Genomic DNA, 21,366 nt, shown 5'->3' with positions numbered 1-21,366 from the left:
ACTCACTGTGTTCTGTGATACGTTTTGTGATATGCATGACTATAAGATTACCCAAGAAAGTGTAGATTTAAGTAAAGATCAAAATTAAAAGTTAGAGTCCTTTAGATATTGAATCTTCTTTTCTCTATGTGTGTACACAAATATGCATAAATAGTGTAGCATATATATATACAATATTTTAGGTATCTGTCAAAGCTTTTATAGTTTCATTATCACATATGTATGAACATACTCATATTAGGGGAAAATGCAGATATGCTTATACCTAAATGGCCAAATATAAGAATATTCAGACCTAATTATTTTTCCTGCAAATCTGAGATTAACTTTGTTGCTGCTCATTATCACTTTACTGAATAACAAGCTTGAGCAGAATTAATCTTGCTGAATTTCACTTGCTGATTCTTGAATTGACACTGAATTTTTGGCTATGAATCAGGTACCTTTTTTTTTCTTTGATAACCTGTAAATTACTAAACTGTTAGAAGTATACTTGATCTTTTAAACTGACATCAAATACCAGATACAGATATATATTTTTTAAAATTCTTCCACTACTGCTGATAATGATCAAGAACTTCATCCCTGTTTTTTTTTTCTTTTACTTGTTATGTTTTCACTATCTGTAATAATTGAGAGAGTATTTTATATAGTTAGATACAGGTTTGTTTAGATGAACTTGAACAAAATGTTTCCAGTATTATTTTTACCTTTAAATAATAACTAATACTCTTTTAATCACTATGATTTTAATTAGTAAATTACTAGGCTTTTTTTTTTTTTCTCCTTCCCTGATGCTATACCTCTATTGTGGGATTTGTATCTATATTAATCTCTGACTCATGGGAGAGGGCAAAATGCTAAACTCAAAGGTAGAAACTTCTAATTAAGCATCAATACATTTATATAAAGTAGAATGATACTTGTAATATTGAATTTTGCTAAGTCTGACAAAATCATGTGAACACAGTTTGTTTTCTCTGTTAGATTAGATTTGGTTTTAATAATTAGATATTTTTACCAATTGAGATAAAGCTGTAAAATTTCTATACATCTGTCATCTTTAGTTTTTAAACAATACTTATTCCTTTTTGTATAGGCCCTCATTTATATTAACCATTCCACTGTCTTTCCAAGCAAGGAGTCTCTGAACTAAGATTGTATTTCATTTTGGATGGAGTTAAACAAAGTGTTGTTATTTTTTTTCTTTTTTAGGCCATTCATTCTTGCAGATTTAATTTGGCAAACCCACATTAGATAATTTAGCAAAAGAGGAATCCTATTCTTTATCCTATTATAGTAAAACCTCTCACTAATTCAGAATTTATTATACTTCAGATGCAGTATTTGTGATCTTTTTTGAGTAAAAAAATCAAAGTAATTTCTTCCTCTGAATTTTCAGGGTCATACTTATAAGGGGAAACCTGTCTAAAACACTAGCTTTTCAAACCAAGGGCTCAAGAAATGAAGGATTCCTTCAACGTGCCTTCAGCCTCTGGGTCCAGCAATTAATTCTTGTATGTTAAAGGACTTTTATGTTTATGGTACATTTTTATGTAATATAGGCCTATTTTGAATTATAATGTAGGTAACCACATTTTATTTATTGTAGCATTTAGTCTATACTCTGTACTGCTTGTGAAGGTATTAGAACTGAATTTTTACCTAAATGTTTTATGATTAAGACTTTCTCAGTAAGTCATATGGGCCAACCCATTCTATGTTATTCCGAATTAGTGAGGTTTTACTGTCCTAGTGTTATAAAGAGTTTAAAGAATTTTGAAATAATAGAAAGTTAGTTATAAAAAGGGAACTCATAATTTAGGCCAATCTTGTCTTACCTGGATTATTACTAAAGGTTAGAAATACTATATAAAAAAAGAAAGGGTAACACTGAACATAACAGGATTTGATGTTTTTCTGTCTAGCATTCTAAAATGGGCAATAAAAATTCAGATGTAATTAAAAATGTGTGTAGATCCACATGTGTATCTGCATATTATACACACTTGTTTAGAGTTGCTATACCACGTGAGAGTGGCTTAGACTAGTTGACCTTTTGAAATTCCTTCCAGATTTACATTTATTCCATGTGCAAGGAATTTGAATCTTGATGATACAGAGGTCATATGTTAGTGATGTATAGTTTTAGATTAGGAAAAATGAGTTGTCTCCCTTATTTACACATTCCAAACTAAAGTTTTATATTCTGGAATGTGGATTTTATTTTATGGTCAGAATGCCAGAATATTCACAGTCAAATGTAAAAAATAGGAGTGGAGGAAAATGCTTGAAGCAAGTTCAAGGGAGGAAATTATAAAAAGAAGGGGGGAAGAAAGAAGAACTGAAACAGAAAGGTTTGGTTGAGAGTAGTGTTTGGGGGCCAGAAGAAGACCACAAAGTAGAATGGCTGAGGGGTAGGGTGGGACAGGAAAGATGAATGAGAGCCAGCCATTGGATTACAATATATTGGATAAAGCTCTTTGGTCTTTATACATTTTTTAAAGTTCAGTTGAGTGTAACAATACTGATGGACAGGGTAGCCTTTCTGAGATGTATATGGGAAATCTAAGTCATTTGCAAGTCAACTAGGAATTTTTTTTTATGTGGCTGGTACTAACACTATCACTGAGTTTAAAATAATTGTTAAATGACTTTGCATGCAGTTATTTTTATGCAAACTAAATTTTCCCATGTAAACTAATTAGGATTTTGTTATTTGTATAATTTAATGACCCATTTACATTACATAACTGACTAGCTTAATAGTTTTTATCCATAACCAAATCTTTTCTCTGTTTTTATTGATTTAGTGATATTTGCAAACAGAAATATATAGTCTATCTTTCCAAAATTGCTTCTTTGCAGGTAGATTCTTGATCTATCACTTCTAACAGCTGCAGATTCTTCTTGCTTATTTCTCTTAACATTTTTCTCTTGTTCTTCCATAGTAAACTGATTTAAAGTTTTATTTTGAAGATGAATAATGGCTTAATCACAAATTATGACACTTACAGATGGAAGTGGAGAACGAGGAGAAAAAGATGCCAGCAAAATCACAACATATCCTCCAGGCTCTGTGCGATTTGACTGTGAGCTCCGGGCAGTACAAGTCAGCTGTGGATTTCACCATTCAGGTAGCAGCTGGAACTTTAGGGTATAACTGCATTTTTACAATTGTGCTAAATATTTGTTTAGTTTTGACAAATGTAGTCTATTTAGTATGTGTTAAAAGCTGTAGTATGGCAATTTCTCTCCAATCTGTAAAAGCTTTGTATTTGTTACAGAATCTCTTTTTAAAAACTGTGGCATGATAGAATAGGTATTTGTCTAGAAATCTGGTTTTTAATCTGTCTTCTGATAGACTTATTTTATAATTCAATTAATGAAACTCCTGAAGATGAAATAATCCCTAAAATCCCTTTGCACTCTAGGATTCTGCGATTTTTATCACCTGGTCCCATATTTTGCTACTGTTCAATGAAAAATGTGTATCAACAAATTTCTTTTCTTAAAATGTAGAAAATAATTAAATTCTTAGTAAATTATTGACATTTGACCTATATAGCGTAGGTTGTACTATTCAACTGTTATAAAAATAAAAAATGTTAAATTCTTTCTTTGGTACTAAATGTATTTCCTTATTTGATAAGGCATTGACAGATATTAAGGTTCTAACATTTCACTGAAGTTGTGCATAAATTGTACAGAGCTCAAACCCATGTGCTACCTATATAATTATCCTAGATATGAGAGAACGTTATTTTCTATGGAATTTTCTACTCATTATTGATAGGGTTTTACAGTTGGCCCAAACCGGTATCTTATTAAATATTAATATTATTAAGGGGTATTTATAAGAATTTTAATGTATTATGAACTAAAATTATATTATCTTACTAAATATAAATTGCCTGTGATTCAGTTACCCTTTTTTTTTTTTTTTCAAGTTTTTATTTTAATCATCTGGTGCTCATATGACTGGTGCACTCCTTAATCCCCATCAACTATTTCACCCATCCTCCCAACCCATCTCCCCTCTGGTAACCATCAGTTGGTTCTCTATAGTTAAGATTCTGTTTCTTGGTTTGTCTCTCTCAATCTTTTTTTCCCTTTGCTCATTTGTTTTGTTTCTTAAATTCTACAAATGAGTGAAATCATATAGTATTTGTCTTTCTCTGACTTTCTTTTACTCTCTAAGTCCATCCATGTTGTTGCAAATGGCAAGATTTCATTCTTTTTTATGGCTGAATAATATTACATTGTATATACGTATGCTACATATTCTTTATCCATTGATGTCAATTACCCATTTAATGGCTCTGTAAATTTTAAATAGTGAATATTATACTGCTTTCAGAATTTTTATGATAGAAATATAAGATGCATATAATAAAAAAAAGCTGTGTATTTTGGTTTCAGTGGTTTTAATGGAAAATGGAGATGTCTATACATTTGGATATGGGCAGCATGGGCAACTAGGACATGGAGATGTCAATTCCAGGTACTCTGACTTGAAGATACTGTTTTGTTTTGTTTTCTTTTTTCTTTCTAAATATATATTTCTACACCTGAAATTGTATTTATACCACTGTTTTGTAAAGTGTAGCCCATAAATTATTGGTGGATCTTGATTTTGTGGTTGAGTGCTTTTGTGAGGATAGATTATTTTGTGGTTTCAGAAGAAAAGTTGATTTACGTTTTATACATTTAAAATATAAGATTAACTATGATTATCACAAAATCCTACCGTATTCTTAATAATTACTATTTTTTTAAAGGCTGTTCATGGCAATAGAAAAGACAGTGAATATCCCCAAATTGCATTTTTAAAAATCAGCAATGGATTCATTCATATTCCTTGATGTTGTCTGTTTTGAAATTTTGGTCTAATATTAACATGAAATCATGGAAACATGTGAATAATTTTTAAACAAAGCCTGTGGTCTTTCAGAGAAAACTGTTTGACTTATCCAGAATAGTGAAGAACTAATTGTGGTGGAGGCTACCAGACATTGCCTTATACTCATTCTTCCCTACTTCATTTGGGAGTAGAGTTTTAGTTGGTGACATGACCATGCAGCTAAAGACTTCGTTTTCCTCCCTCCATTGCTGCAGAATATGGCCGTGTGAACTAAAATGCTTTGTGCTTTGGAACCATGCTCCTCTCCTTCCTTCCCAGCTTGCTGCCTGGAATCCATGTTTGGTGGCAGGAACTGGAGAAGTTGATACAGCAATCATAAATTGGAAACCATGTATTGAGATTGGCAGAGCTACAAGATAGAAATAGTTTGAGTCCCTGACACCGTAGAACTGCCACATTGGCTCCTTACAAGTGGACGCTTAGCTGAGAGAGAAATAAACTTCTATCTTGTTTAAGTCCCTGTTAACTTTGGCTTTCCTAAAACAGCTGAATCCATTTCCTGCTTAATACAGTAGTGAGAATGCTTTTGGCCAAAAGTATAGAAAATCCATCTTTATTAGTTCAGGACTTGAAGAAGAAGTTGCTAAGACAGGACGTGATGTGCAAAGGATTCATTGGGAGAAAGCTCCTGTGGAAGTTAAAAGGGAAAAGAGCAGGAATAAGCAGGGAAAACTGTCAGACAATGCCCAGGTCACAGGTCTGACCCCTGAGAGAGGAAGGAAGGAAGGATAGAGTAGGAAGTGTCTAGAGTGAAGTGCGGTTCTGAGAGAGTTTCAGGCAGGCAATGGGGTGTCCTCAAGCTGAGGTTGCCTTTGAAGGAGCCCCAAATTGGGCAGGATGGTCCAGCTCAGACATAGGCTGGCAGCAACCTAGGGGAAGAATGGCCACATGGATCCAAAGGAACAGCATCTAAGGCTGTCAGTCAGCTATGCTCCCTAAAGTAGGTTGTCAGAGATCTGAGTGATCCACATATATGGCTGCCTCACCATTGAAACCAGCCTTGTTGATCAAGTCTGGAGATAGGTACGGCAGCTTTAGGCCAGACTTGACTTACTAATTCATTTCGCCATAAGAACCTTCTTTTGTGAATCTCTACTCTGCCTCATTCTCCCTTGTAGTCATAAGATACCTGCCAGAATCAACTGGGTGTATATGGTTTCTCTTTTACATACAGTGAATTACTCTAGTCATTAAATAAAATCCAGGATTTTCACTTTGTTCTGAAACCACCCCGTTACTCTGGCAGGGATGCAGTTATTGCCATTTATATGGTAACGACCAATGATTCTTAATCCTGGCTGCACATTGGAATTACCTAGGGAACCTCAGAAATCCTATGCCTGGATTCTACCTCTAGAATTTCTAAGAAGTGTATGTTGGGAGGTGGGGGTGGGGTGGAGGTGGATGGAGGCAGCAAGGGCAGTGCTGGATAGGATCAAGAGTTTTTCCTAAAAGCTGTCCAGACTCTAACGTGCATCAGGATTAAGAACCACTCATTGTCTGTCCCTTGAGGGCAGGGTCAGACCCATTTTCAGTGCACACAAAATGGGTATGAAATGGAATGTCCTTAGTTACTTTGATGAATGTTGTTGCTAATGAGAAGAGATGATTAAGGAACCATTAAGTTGAATTTCTCACTAAAAATATAGGTATAGCATACATTTGATACTCTTGTCAAGAGATTTGTAAAGTTATCACAATCTTTTTCCTTTTATTTACATGTTTTAATACTAGTTAGTTAACAAAAGCTATCACAATCTTAATAACAAATATTGTGCTTGGAAAGAGAACAAAAGGTCTTTGGCAGAATTAGTTTATCAAATATCACTGGATATGACATTTGGATACTGGATGTTGGACATGAGAAAATACCAACGGCTTGCAGGGTTGAGCAGTTACAGTCAGGTGTTAGAAGGCAACAGATATTTTGCTTTAGAGTGGAATGACATCAGTGATATGCAGAGACTGAGTCAGGGTTGTAATTTGTATGGGGAAGAATTTGGCAACTTTTCTGTTTTTCACTGAGGCTCATGACACAGGAGAAGAGGGTTTATCATCGTCTTCATTATCATCATCATCATCATTGTTGCTGTTATTGATTATTTTGTAGTCATGGCATAAGCTGAGAAAAGTGCATTACGGTTAGACATGATGGACCATCAATTGTGTGCAACAAGAGGGCGCTTCTTCACAAATCGTACTTTGTACTTCAATGCCATTCCACAGGAAATAATTGGCAAATCACTATATTTCATGGTCTCTCCTGAGTGGGAGGGAAATAGTGAAAATCATGATTATAATCAAATCACAGCTCTGAGGTAACTGTGCGATATGATGAATGATCAGCATAGGCACAAGATTCTGCTACACTATATTGAGGTGTAATGGCTGTTGAAAGAGAAGTGCTCTTGTCAGCTTTTAAAATAAAGAGGTTACCTAAAAACACTGTCTCGTAGACCTGATTGTATCAGTGAGCACCATCCCTTAATTTGCAGTGACTTGCTCAGGTGATGATATCATAACAATATGCTGAGTATTTTGAATAGCTGGAATTTTTCATCTTCACAAAAATATAATTGGTTTAAATTATTAAAAAGGTTTCAGGTTTCTTAAGAAGATTAAACTCTGGTGGGGTTTGCTTTAACTGCTCAAAGTTGTTCTTTTCCCACAGGTACATTTCCATTCCTGGTTCCATTGAGTTATAGTATGTGGTGTGGGGAGAGCAAACTGGGTAACCCAGTGAAAGAATGCTTACACACTATGCCTGGTGTGCTAAATAGAAATTAGCCAAAACCGTTTCTATTGTAACCACTCTAGTTACCCTGTTTGTCTTGACCCATGGGGGACTTGTAAGACAGGACACAAGAACTATGGTACTACTTCAGAAACAAATTGGCCACGTATGTGGAGGAACAGCCCCAGGAGGAACAGAGCCCCTATCGCATACGTGTTAACTACCACAAAGAAGACATTTAATAGATATTTAGTTAAAGGGGACGATTGGGGCCTATTTTTAAAAGTTTGTAGTAATCAAGTGCTTTTAACTGGAATTTAATGTGTGGTTATGGAAGGTCAGTATTGAAGTGTGCATGGTGGCAAAGATTAACAAAATGTTATTGATGGTCGCCTTACTTAATGTGTTGTCCTGGCAGAATGACTGAGTTCATTCTCTGGTTTGGGTCCTGGTTCTATCACCTGGTGCCCGTGTATGACCTTGGCCAAGTTACTTTTCTTTGTCTCTGTTTCTTCCTCTGTTTAACTGGAGTACGTATATTTTCCTCTGAAGGTTCTTGTGAGAATTCAGGGAGATCATGCCTGTTACTTAGCACAGGGCCTAGTCCACAGTAAGTGCTCGGTGATGTTAGCTGCTGCTTTTTAAAGTGATTGTCAGAAAGCTTGTGAGGGCTTCTGTACATTCTTATGACATGAGTCTACTAACCCTCTTTTTGGTTTGTTTGTTTTGTTCATTATGCTTCTAAATGTCTGAATTCCACTTTTTTTTTTTTTTAACCATTTTCAGTAAACCTTAACCTGGATGTTGACAAAGAGATTATATAGTTTAGATGCTTTTATTCTCTGTTTTCCAGTAGAATTTTGATCATTCTTATAGTGTTTCTTAGTTTCTTCTTTTTCTTGCTAGACTGTCTTCATTCTGCATTAATATATTACCCAATCATAGTATCTGGAACCATTTAGAGAAGGTTGAAATCTTTGCTTCATCTCTTACCAACTATATAACTGCAATTTACTAGGCCTTACTTTAAATATCCCATAGGATTATTGAAGAATTAATGCAGTGTATGTAAAATGCCTAGTGTGACACATGCGTGCAAACATACACATGTAGTTTTTCTTTTCCGTTCTTCTTATGTAGTCAAAATAATTTAATAAATGGGCTCACTAATATTATGGAAAGGGTTCAAAGACTGTATTAGAAGGCCTGCCACCAGCTCTTGGGAAAATGCTTGAAGCTCTTCAGATCTACCCATAGAGTTATTTTAATAATCAGTGATAGTTTATGTAAAAGTGCTTTGCATACTACAGACAAGTGAACTGTTATAAGAATGTTCCCTTTATTCTTTGCTACTGGACATTTAGAGAGCATTAGTTCACCATATAGCCCTTGGGGCAGTTGTTTTTTTGGCACAACTTCCTGTAGCTCAGAGTTGAAAACCATTTACCTTTCACTACTATTCTTGGTCATATTACTCCATCCACAAGTTAAAAAACTACTGCTCTTTTGAGGCAGGGCTGTTGGGCTTGACTCCCCTTTTATTACTTACCATTCACTCAATTACCTTTCATTCATCTAAAATTTCGTATCTGTTTCACAGTGTTTTCTGACTCAGAGTCTTGTCACACTCATGAGTGACTTTTTTCTCCTTGTCAGTGGTCCCATAAAATATACTTATCTTGACACCTTCTATCTAGTAAATTTTACTTCCACATTCATGATAGTTATTCTTAGGACCCATCTTGGATCCAGCACAGCTCCAGCTCTGAATTCTTAAGTTTAAACACCTCATAATCTGATGATAATTTCTTTTTCTGTTACTTAGCTTTACTTTACTTGGCCTTTGACTTTATCAGTACTTCATTCCCCACTGCCCTTTTCATTTTTACTCTCTTCTACCTTTTTTTACTTTATTTTCTCCCCAAGTTAGAGATTGTTATTTATTCTCTTCATCTATATTCTCACCAGTAACCTCAGTTTTCTTTCCCTCTTGATCTCAATGCTAGGGCATGGCACTTCCAGCATGGATCAATCTATCCATGTTTTCCATGTCTAACTTAGGCTTCTGGAAAAAAGTAAATCACTGTATGTGTGCAGATTGTTACCTGACTTCCAGATTCAACCAGGGCTTCTACAATGGGCAGTCATTGTTCTGCTTTTTGGTTTTGAACTATTTGGTTTAACACCTCTTGAGAATTTGATGAAAGATGGGGTCTCTCTTCAGAACAGTAGATATAAGAATATACACATAAAGGTTGGCTTACAAATTTAGAAGGTTCACAGATCTCCTGAAGCTCACTCATAGACTTCCTAGAAGCCTTTGAATCTTAGTTAAAAACTCCTGGTCTACATATTTATTTGTTCCATTCACCACCGTCTCTTTTCTGTAATCTTCAGATCCTCTGCTTTACCCATTTCCTTCTTCTATTCCATCACAGCAAAAATAAAAACCATTAGGTGGGAAATTCTTCAGCCCACCAGCTCTACAAACCTATCTGCAACCATACTACTTCTTTTGCTCCTTCTTTATGTTACTTTGAAAGAGGGACCTGTTCTCATCCATGTTATGAAGCCTACCTACCTTTTCCTTAAGGATCTCGCCCTGTTTCTTTTCTCCTCTCTAAACTGTATCTTTAGCCTTTTTATCTCCACTCATGCTTTTAAACTTATATAAATCTCTATCATCTTAAAAGGAACAAAGCCTGATTGAGCTTCATTTTCCCTTTAGCTGTTGGTTCTCCTTTATTTTTCTTTTTTGTGTAGAGATTCTTGAAGGGGTTTTGCATAGTCTCTGACCCCACTGTTAACTCTTCATCTGCTAGTTTTGTGCCTGTTCTCCACCAAAGAGACCTTTTTCTTACTAAATCGAGTGGTCATTTGTATGTGTATCTAGAGTGTTTAGCATGTACATTATTTCCCCCTTCTTGAAACCTTCTCTTCTGGTAACTATCTTCATAACACATTTTTCCAGAGTTCATTCTTCCTCTTTGTTATGTCTGGGATTGCTGTGAGCTCTTCCTCTGTCCATACCTGAAGTGTTAGAAGAAACTCATAATAAAAATTAAGATCTCTTCTTTGCTCTAATTGTCTTCCTAGATCTCATTCATTTTCATGTCTTAAGTGAATGTTACCACCATCTACTTTGTTGCTTAAGCAAAATACCTTCCTGCCCCATATCAGTCACCTGCCAAATCTAGGCAGTTCTGTTCCTTACAGCTATCAAATTCATTCATTTCTTTGAATTCATACTGTTTTTTGTTCAGGTCTTCATCATAACTCCCCAGATTATTGCAAGATTTTCATAACTAGGTTTCCAGGTACTATTCATTGCAGCCTGAATAACCATTAGAAAATATATTTTATGTAATTTTTTAAAAATTTAAATAATGGGGCGCCTGGATGGCTCAGTTGATTTGACTCTTGATTTCACCTCAGGTCATGATCTCAAGGTCATGAGATCAAGCCCTGCGTCAGGCTCCGCACTGAGCATGGAGCCTGCTTAGGATTCTGTCTCCTTCTCCCTTTGCCCTTCCTGCCTGCTCGTGCTCTCTCTCTTTCTCTCTAAATAAAAAAATTAAATTTTAAAAAATTTAAAGTATCAGAATTGTCTCTAAAACAGAGCTCTCCTATTATGTGTCTACTATTTCTACAGTGATTATTCTAATTACAGATAATGATTATTAAAAGTGGTTAATAAATGCTTAATAAAGTCATACAAGGGTGGATACAATGGATATAAGGATGTCCTTTATTGTAATAGTTACCATTTACTCAGTGTTAAATGTGTGCTAGACATTGATCCAAGCACTTGACATATATGAACTTCTCTATTGTTCATAGGAACCCTACGGGGTAGGGTTTAATATTATCCTCTATGTTATAGAAGAGAAAACTAAAATACAAGAAGGATGAGTACCTTGCTCACAGTCTTGGTCACTGCTGTTGTGTGGTGGAGCCAGGGTTTACACCCAGGCAGTCTAGCTCTAGAGTTGGAGCATCCAGTCACTGCTCTAGTGCCTCTCGCCGTACTGTATTCTGATTTCATTAACCACTATGTTAAAATCTAAAATCATGGCTCAGATAAAAAGCTAGAAAAAATTATATAAAATTGATTGTTTTGTATAGCTCCTGGATTGAATTCCTGTTAAAGCAGCGTATGATTTTTATTTCATCTAATAAATATTTATAGAGATCTCTAACATGCCATTGCTATAAAAGGTAAATTTTTTCCTTTTAGAACAAAGGTAGCACCAGTCTTTCAGAAAAAATAAAAATTATGTGTCCGTAAGTAGGGTAGTAAATTCAGGAAATCTTTAATAATCTCTTTAAAGTCAGTGATAATGTCTTTTTCATCTTTGTATATCTGGCACCTAGGATGAAGACAGGCATATAGTATCTCAATAAATATTTACTAAATATACCAGTAGTGCCTTTTATCTCTTCTATTCCTTATTGCAATGTTTATTTATTGCTTTTTATTTCGGTTGAGTCTTGTAAGAAATTGACTTAATTTTTTTTTTTTTTAACCTAGGGGATGTCCCACTCTTGTTCAAGCTTTGCCAGGCCCTAGCACACAAGTTACTGCAGGCAGCAACCACACGGCAGTACTTTTAATGGATGGACAGGTCTTCACATTTGGAAGTTTTTCTGTAAGGAATTTTTTAAGCATTAATAGTATTGCATTGTACCATTGCCAATTTGTCTGTGTCAGCTATTTTTTCTGGTTTCAGTGAAATTCTTGTGTTATAATTATTGCATATGCATATTTCCTATCTCCACATCCAGCACACACAAGACTTGAATGACATTACTGTGAAATAATTGTCTTCTCTAGTGTAGTATTAGGATTTATTATATTTAACGGCAGTGTTAGAATTTGACATGCTTATTCCAGGTCAAAATCCTTTAAGCATTCAGTAGAGTTATTCTGTCATTTAAAAGCATATTTCCCAAGTAGCTTGCAAAGATTCATTTTTAACATATAGAACTGTTTCTAATTTAGAACTTCTTAAAAGCCTGGTTTTCTTGTAGATTTGTTTAAAATTATAGTTTCCTTTTTCCTCTCCCTTGCTCCCTGTCTCTGTCTGCTTGCCTGTTTTGTTCTCTTTCTGCCAAAGCTTGAAAAGACTGAAAATGCTCTGAGAATTTTGTATAGTTTGGGCATAGTAGAGATCAAGGAAAAGCCTTGTAAGACTGTGCTAATAAGCCTATACCGTCTCTGATGTGGGTAACTACTCAGAACTGCATAACCTAAGTCTCTGGGATGTAATTTGCAACTATTGATTTTTTTTTAAATGTAAATGTGAACTTTCAGAAAAAATCTTTTACTTGGAAATGCTTTTAAACTACAGAAAGATCGCAAAAAGTAAGAATAGTACATAAAACACCGATATACTTTTTTTTAATTCTTTTTATTTTATTTTTTTATTATTATGTTAATCACCATACATTACATCATTAGTTTTTGATGTAGTATTCCATGATTCATTGTTTGCGTATAACACCCAGTGCTCCATTCAATACGTGCCCTCCTTAATACCCATCACCAGGCCAACCCATCCCCCCACTCCCCTCCCCTCTAGAACCCTCAGTTTGTTTCTCAGAGTCCATTGTCTCTTATGGTTCGTCTCCCCCTCTGATTCCCCCGCTTCATTCTTCCCCTCCTGCTATCTTCTTCTTTTTTTTAACATATAATGTATTACTTGTTTCAGAGGTGCAGGTCTGTGATTCAACAGTCCTACACAATTCACAGTGCTCACCATAGCACATACCCTCCTCAATGTCTATCACCCAGCCACCCCATCCCTCCCACCCCCCACCTATATACTCTTGAACCAGCTTCACCTATTGGTATCATTTTGATTTGCTTTATCACTTGCACATGCATGCTCTTGTTCTCTCTTAAGCACTGTGTGTTTGTGTGTGTGTGTAAAACATATTTTTTTTCCTGAATCCTTTAAGAATAACTGCATATATTATGATCCTTTATTCCTGAATACTTCAGTTTGTGTTTTTTTTGATTGATCCAATAATTATTTTTTGGCATTTTTTGTCTCCTCCAATCTAAGATCAGGTATTGCATCTGATTGTCATGTCTCTTTAGTCTCCTTTAATCTGTACCATTTCCACACCTTTTCTTTGTCTATTATGACATTGACATTTTTGAAGAGTATGGTACTTTGTTTTTTTTTAAATAAAATGGTCCTCATTTTTGTTTCTGTGATATTTCCTCATGTTTAGATTCAGGTTGGGTATTCCAGGCCAAAATACTATGTAAGTGATGTTGTGTTCTCCTCAGGCATCACATCTGAAGGCACAAAATGCCCACCTGGAAAATGTCTGATTTTTCTAATGCATAATTAGTATTTTTTCTCTTGAAACTAATAAGCAGTTTATGGATTGACTTTTTTAATAAGACAGTTTTAAGGTACCTGCTTCTCATATAATTTCCCCCTAGATTTAGGTTCCCATTCTTGCCTAAACCCTTTACTATTAATGACTGCAAAATGAAGATTTTCTAACTCCAGCACCCGCTCACATTTAACAGTTGGCCCTTTGCATTTTATTGTAAGCAGGAGCCCTTCTTTCTCATTTGGTGTGTTTGGTACAGATCCATGTATTTTTATTTTCCTCATTACTGTCCATAATTATTTGGTTGTGTAGATTGTCTCAGATTTCATGGATCAGAATCCCTTTGAGCTGGCTCCTGTGTTCTTATGACATGCCCCTTCATTTTGGGGGCACTTCCTTACTTCCTGGCATAACAAGTTGTTTCAGGCTTCTCTGTGTCAGTCCTAGAATCAGCCGTTTCTCCAAGAACATGGGTTCTTTTTACTGGGGAATAGTTTTAGACACCAATTGAGCACTGAGTGTATTCATTGCAGTGGGGTGTCTTTATATCCTCAGTACACATATGTATGCATACCTGTAGGTATTTTAGAAATCATAAGCCCACACCAGTACCTCTACTTCCAGTCTATCCCCACAGGGGTCTTTCTTATCTTGACCCATTCCATGTTTGTTTCCTTTCTTCCACAATAAGAATTCCGGCTTCTAACAATATGAGTACTTATTTCTCATTCACTCAGTCCTGAAATATGGGTAAAATAGTTTTATATTTGCTTTTCCCACACCACTATAAAAACAAACTCACTACAAGGAGTTCAGGATTTGTCTGTCACTCTCGCTCTTGCCCCCTTTCACCTGTGTCCTTCCCCACAGCTGACGGCATATAGTCAGATACTGTGTTCATAAGTTATTTGGGTGCTCTCCCCCACCCCATTTCAGTGGAATTATGTTATTCCTTTGGAATAGAGTTGGATTCATCCGTTTCAGTTTGCCTTTTTTTTTTAATTTTAAAAAAAAACTTTAGTTAATAGTCATAAGAATAGGTACAAATAACAGATTCTTCGTGAAGAACAGCTACAGCCAGTGACCACCCTTCTTCCCCTTGTCCCTGAAAACAAGCACTTTTACAGGTCTGTTTGTCTCACCCTGTCTTGGGTCAGGGGGTCATCTCTGTAAAGTGAGTAAGATCTAATGTCAGGGGTTGGGGGAGAGAGATGCCCTTTCGGCACGGAGATAACTTTGGCCTGGAACAATGAATGAGGCTCCCTACTGTTGCCAAAGGGAGGGCAGATTCAAGGACTGTTACACAGTGGTGTTCCTCTTCTCCCTGTGGTAACAGACTTCCTAGCCATTCCGGGGAAGACACTGGTTAAAATGCTGACGCCTGGCATGTCCTGTCTTCTTTGAGCTCTCAGACTTCTAAGGAAAGGGGCTTCTGGTCCAGTGCACTGTTTCAGTTTGCTTTTAGTTTTAGGATCCCTCCTTCATGTCCTTAGATATAATTATATTTCTTTGAATATGTAGAACATTAATATGTTTCCAAAAGTTAAAAGTTACACAAAAATAGCGTACTCAGTCAAGTGTCATCTCCTCCCATATCCCCTTTACTCCATGCTTGTAAGTAATGAACTTCGTTGTTTTCCAGTTTATACTTCCTGTGTGTATTGTATAGATACAGGTATGTGTGTATATATGTACACACATACAATTATTTCCCTTTATTTTTCAAAAGGTAGCATTTTATATATGCTCTTCTGCACTTTGCCCTTATCACTTTACTGTATCTCCTAGAAATCATTCTGTGATAGTTTGTAGAGATCTTCCTTTTTCTTTTTTTTATATCTGCATAGTACCCTTGTGCATATATACTATAGGTTATTCAGTTTCTTATGCGTGGACATACTTTCCAATATTTTGCAAGTACTTTCCAGTATTTTGCAATGAAAGCAATAAATACTGTTAGAGGTGTACCTCTGAGGTAAATTTCTAGAAGTAAGATGTCTGGGTTGAAGGTTAGTGCCTATGCAGTTTTGTGGGATATTAACAATTCCCTTTATTTTTGCATTCTCACCAGCAATGGTTGAAAATGCCTGTTTCTCCACAGCCTTGTCCACAGAATATGCTGTCATACCTTTTAATTTGCGTCAGTCTCATGGGTGAGAAATGGTCCTGCACACTTTGAAGCCTTTTTCCTGTAGCTGGTGCTGTGAACCTTCATTTCATATTTTGACATTAAGGGTTAGATTTTCTCTTTGGGAGATGATTTTACCAGTGCTTCTTTTAAGTCCTCCATACTCCACTGTTCTCCTTCATAAGCCACCCTTTTGCACTCTTCACTTCCTCTAGCTTGCAGTGGCAGGTCCAGGGTGAAGACTGTTGGAATTTGGTTTCTTCCTCTGGTTACAGGTGACTTAAAGGTCATCGGATCTGCTGTTTCCTAAACTGCTGAAGGCTTGAGTCATGCGTGGTTTTCTTTGCCCTGTGTGTTGGTTTTGTGTTGTTTTGGGGAAGAATGTGAATGGCAATATTTGAAATCAGACAGCCATTTTTGTCCTCTACCCACAGAAGTCCTAATTGTGAACTTTTATGAATTTAACTATGGCTTATGTATAACCACATTCTGAATCCCGTGGTGCTGTCCAGTCATCTGTTGTATTTTTGTACTGCTTTTCTGTACATTAGTTGGTTGATAGTAAGGGAATAGATATTTATTTCAGTAGTCAGTGACAAATAGAATTATTTTTCTTCTAAAAGCATAATATATCCTTGAATATGACATACTTTGCTCACTGTTCACATTTTTTATGCTTTTTTTTTTTTTTGTCAAAAAATAAGGATAGACATTGAAAGAAGCTGAGAATTAACATATTAACATCGAAATTTTGGGCTTCTTCTCTGTTTGTGTGGTTTCCACATTTTTCCTCCCCTGGTTCAGCCCAGTGCTTAAAGCTCTGTTGCTTTTGCAGTCACTTTGTGGCTATATTTTCTTGCTGTGGTATTGAAGGAGGGATAGAATACCCTAGAAACCCGATAGTTGGGTGAGAATTAACCAGGCTATTTGCAGTGCTCCAGTGTTCTTCAGGTTTTTTGCTAATGATTTCTCATTCCTAGGACTTGCAGATGACCCTGGATGCCATGAGACAGCATTTTCCACCCTCCAGAGGGCTTTTGGAAGGGGAGTGCTTTGGGGGGAGGGCAAACTCCTGAACCAGGGGTGGATGTATGTTTACCCATCCACCATCAGCCTTCTTTTATAGCTACTACTAGCTTAGTAATGAGAGACTTTCTGTTGTTTTTTAAATTAAACTCTTACCTAACCTACTACCTATAGACAGCCATAGTTTTTAAGTGAGTTAACAATTATTTACTTAAGATATCATACCTTACCATTGGTTATGCTGTTTATCTTGAAACATAAGTAATTTAGTAACACATGGTCATGTGTAAAAAATGTAATTTTCTAATTGTATTCACAGTTGTAGTATTCATTATTTTGGCCTTTACCCAAATATTTTCAGACTGTGTGATTTTAGTCGTGACTTTCTATCATCTTAAGTACTATCAACTTAAAATATCAAAGTGATTTTTTTAAAATAACAATTTGTAATACTAATTTTTTAACATGTTGTGTATTATACTTTTAAATGTAGGTGAAGACAGTATTTCAGGGTGATTTCTTGGATGGAAAAAATTTTCAGCGCTATTGTTATTTTTAATAATATACTTGGTGGTTTATTAGGAAGAGCATTCCTAAGAATAATAGAAATTATTTTATTCCTTTACAAATTTTGGTCTAAATGTCACATGAATTCATTAATTAAAAAAAAGTACTAACAGTTGATAAAGAATAATTTCTCATAGAGCTGTTTTTGTCTCCTGTCTTCTTAACTTTATAAAAAATTATTGATTGTTTATCTAGTAATGTTGTTAATATGGTTTATTTAATCTTTTAGAAAGGACAACTGGGTAGACCAATTTTGGATGTGCCATATTGGAATGCAAAACCAGCTCCCATGCCTAACATTGGATCAAAGTATGGAAGAAAGGCTACCTGGATAGGTGCAAGTGGGGACCAGACCTTCTTACGCATTGATGAAGCACTTATTAATTCTCACGTGCTGGCAACATCAGAAATTTTTGCCAGTAAACACATAATAGGTAATACCCCCAAACAGACGTTCTTCCCAAAATCTTTGTTGTGATTGACAGTAAATGGTTCATCTTTACCTATCATGAGATAGATAATCTTAGAGCTTTTTGTTTTCTTTCTCTTTGAAGAAATTTTAAAGAAGCTTCTAAATGTCTGTGTTTATATGAGTATTTATAAGCTAGAGAGTGGTGGAAACATGAGCCAAATTGTAGTAGGATAAAACCGGTATTGGAAGGAGGAATTTTTCTGTATTGGTTCTTGTTAAATAAGTGGTAGAAATTAATTTTTATGAAAGGTAACTTAAGTCAAACTTTGAAGTTCCATCTATAGGTATCAATCTATACTTGTGTCTGTGATATCATAAATAATTATATACTGGAGTGATAGAGTATAGAAATTAAGAGCTTGTGTTGTGGATTTAGACAGCCTGAGGTTTTGGTACTAATTCAATTACTTAAAAGTTTTTAATTAATCTATTGAAGTGTCAGTTTCTTCATCTGTAAAATGGATGTAATAATAATACTTCCCTTATAAATAATACTTATCTTCTAAGCTGAGGCATTATAAAAAGGTAATGCATTTTTAAGATGGATAAATATCTTTCCCCAAGGCTTGGTACCTGCTTCTATATCAGAACCTCCTCCATTTAAGTGTCTTCTGATAAATAAAGTGGATGGGAGTTGTAAAACTTTTAATGACTCTGAACAAGAGGACCTGCAAGGATTTGGTGTGTGTCTTGATCCTGTGTATGATGTCATTTGGAGGTAAGCTCTGTTTATAAAATGGAGTAGTAAATAAGTTCTGATCAAATTATACTCTTGTGTTGATATAAAATTCATGTATAAGGCAGAGCTTTTATACATGAGAACTCTCGTTTTTAACTGTGCTTCCCAGGACCTTTACAGTAAAAGCACGTGTTCTGAGCCAGGCCGCCTCGGATTATCCCAGATCCACAGTATGCTTTCTGTGTCACCTTGGAATGTTTACTTTAACTCTATGTGCTTTACTTCTCTCATTTAAATATTTGGGGTAATAATAGTACCTACCTCATAAATTGTTATGAAGAATGAAGAATTTAGAGCAGAGGTACATGGTAGGTGCTACTGGGGGCACCTGGGTGGCTCAGTCGTTAAGCGTCTGCTTTTGGCTCAGGTCATGATCCCAGGGTCCTGGGATCGAGCCCCGCATTGGGCTCCCTGCTCGGCGGGAAGCCTGCTTCTCCCTCTCCCACTCCCCCTGCTTGTGTTCCCTCTCTCACTGTGTCTCTCTCTGTCAAATAAATAAATAAAATCTTAAAAAAAAAAAAAAAAAAAAACTGTTTGCTGCTGTCATATTAAGCAGTTATACTTTCAAGAGGTGTTAATTATTTTTGATCTGTCAGCAATCCTGTCTAAATTGTATAGAACTCATTCTATTTTCTTGTTTCCATATATCGAATTATTACCAACTATGTAGAAGAAATTGTGCCAAAGACAATATAGAATAATTAAGATAAATGCCCTTTATGAATGTACGTATATTGGTAGAGAAATGTAGAAATGTATAATATTGCCAAACTGTAGAAACTATAAAAATGTAGAGAATGGATACAGGTACACTAGAGACTCAAATTATGTTGTATTTGCTTAAAATTGATTATGGTGCTTTGTATACATAATGAGTAAAGAAAATTGTTGTCCTCAGCATTTCTAGCTTTGAATACTAGTAGGAGGTGTCCCCTGCATCACCAGATTGACTCATCACAGGACTTACCTTTTTCTTTTTTTTTTCTTTTCCCCTCTTGCATTGTTTATTTGGCCAACCTCAGTGGACAGGAATTAGATAAATTGAAAGATTTAACTGGCACCAATGAGGAAAGGGAAAAGACTTTTTTGTCTTCTTCCTCTGCCCATGACTACTTTCATTTCTGTCAGCCAGCCAGGTCTTAAGAAGCCATGTTTTCTGTCAGTCCTAAGGCTGCATTCAGAGTGAAGGAATTACAGTGCTTCCCGGGTTGCTGACCAGCCTACTGTCTTACTTGGGCATTTTGTGAGAAGGCCTGGAAGCCAGAATTGATTGAGTTTTCAGTCAATTTCAATTTCCCTAGCAGCATTCCACAGGATAGATTAGATAACGAGAGACTAGAGGTGAGTAGTCTTACAGTAATTCTTATGAAGACATGAGGTACTAAGAACCAAAATTGGAGTGGTCACAGTGGGATAGCGTGGAGGAGATAGAAAGGCACAAAGACAGACTAGTCATTAGTTATTTACTGATTACAAGTCTGTATAGAAGAGACTTAGTTACCAAAGAGCAAGCTCTGGTTTGGACTTAGGTTTAAGTTGGTGTTTTATTTCCTATAATCTTTATATGTTTTATCTTCAAATGAAAGAAATTTACATTAACAAAATAAAAATCAACAGTGGAGACTTTGTTTATGGATACATTCACTAAATTAGAAATGCATTCTTTAAGTTAGTTACTAGCAGAACTGGGTTCTAACAGTATAACTAGAGCTATTTCCCTGGAGTCTTAACAGAACTCCAGAACTCAGAAGTGTAATGTGCAGTTAGTTGAGCCTTGCCTTTTTCACATATGGTGATAGTGATAGGAGAGATGGTCTCAAATGCCTTGCCAGGTCCTTGAGTACTTACTCCCTTGTTCCAAAACAGAGATTAAAATTCTCCTCAAATGTTTCACTAAACAGCTGGAAGGTGTTTTCTTGTAATCAGGATCAGAGTTTTATGCCATTATCCTGACTTCTGGCTGTTTTATGTCCTTTGTATTTTTCAGTAGGTACTTATATTTTACAGTCCTCGTAGATGCTGCAGGTTCAGTAGTAGCTCACTTTGACTTTCCTTCCGGGTGGAGTTGGCTTCCTTTTGTATTCTTAACAGCTAACTTTTCCTGAGTAATTAGAAACTTAGTATCTGTAAAAAGCAGATAAATGTTAAGAATAGCAATTTTATTTCCCACTTCAAAATTTATACATAAATATGTGTTGTTACTTTTTTAACAGCAAAGCAAAACTTGAATTGTGTGGTCCTTCTTCAGATGTTTTTCTTTCCCCATAAAAATCCTATTAACCTTCTCTATGGGTCACAGGTATTAAGTTTGGTTTATATTGTCTTGACACTTTTTTAAAATGCATGTGTTTTTTAAATACATATAAGAATATATTCATTTTAAAAGCGAGGGGATGGGGCGCCTGGGTGGCTCAGATGGTTAAGC

General features: G+C 35.7%; 2 protein-coding genes across 13 annotated transcripts in view; one reads left to right on the top strand and one right to left on the bottom strand.

Moving 5' to 3' along the window:
• The window catches only part of SCEL (sciellin), a 732,032-nt gene that overhangs the window by 383,938 nt on the left and 326,728 nt on the right, over nt 1-21,366 (bottom strand). The window lies entirely within an intron of this gene.
• MYCBP2 (MYC binding protein 2) overlaps nt 1-21,366 on the top strand; it is a 254,870-nt gene that overhangs the window by 86,002 nt on the left and 147,502 nt on the right. For all 12 annotated transcript variants that reach the window (XM_081815062.1, XM_081815063.1, XM_081815067.1 and 9 more), the window contains 5 exons: nt 3,018-3,137; nt 4,423-4,504; nt 12,190-12,307; nt 17,960-18,164; nt 18,767-18,920. In XM_081815062.1, coding sequence (XP_081671188.1) covers nt 3,018-3,137; nt 4,423-4,504; nt 12,190-12,307; nt 17,960-18,164; nt 18,767-18,920 — 679 coding nt within the window. The remainder of the gene's footprint in view (nt 1-3,017; nt 3,138-4,422; nt 4,505-12,189; nt 12,308-17,959; nt 18,165-18,766; nt 18,921-21,366) is intronic.

The sequence above is a fragment of the Leptonychotes weddellii genome, chromosome 3, assembly GCF_054177405.1.
Source record: "Leptonychotes weddellii isolate Sample4059 chromosome 3, ASM5417740v2, whole genome shotgun sequence".
Taxonomy (NCBI): domain Eukaryota; kingdom Metazoa; phylum Chordata; class Mammalia; order Carnivora; family Phocidae; genus Leptonychotes; species Leptonychotes weddellii.
The sequence above is the reverse complement of the archived record's forward strand: the minus strand, read 5'-3'. Positions and strand labels throughout refer to the sequence as shown.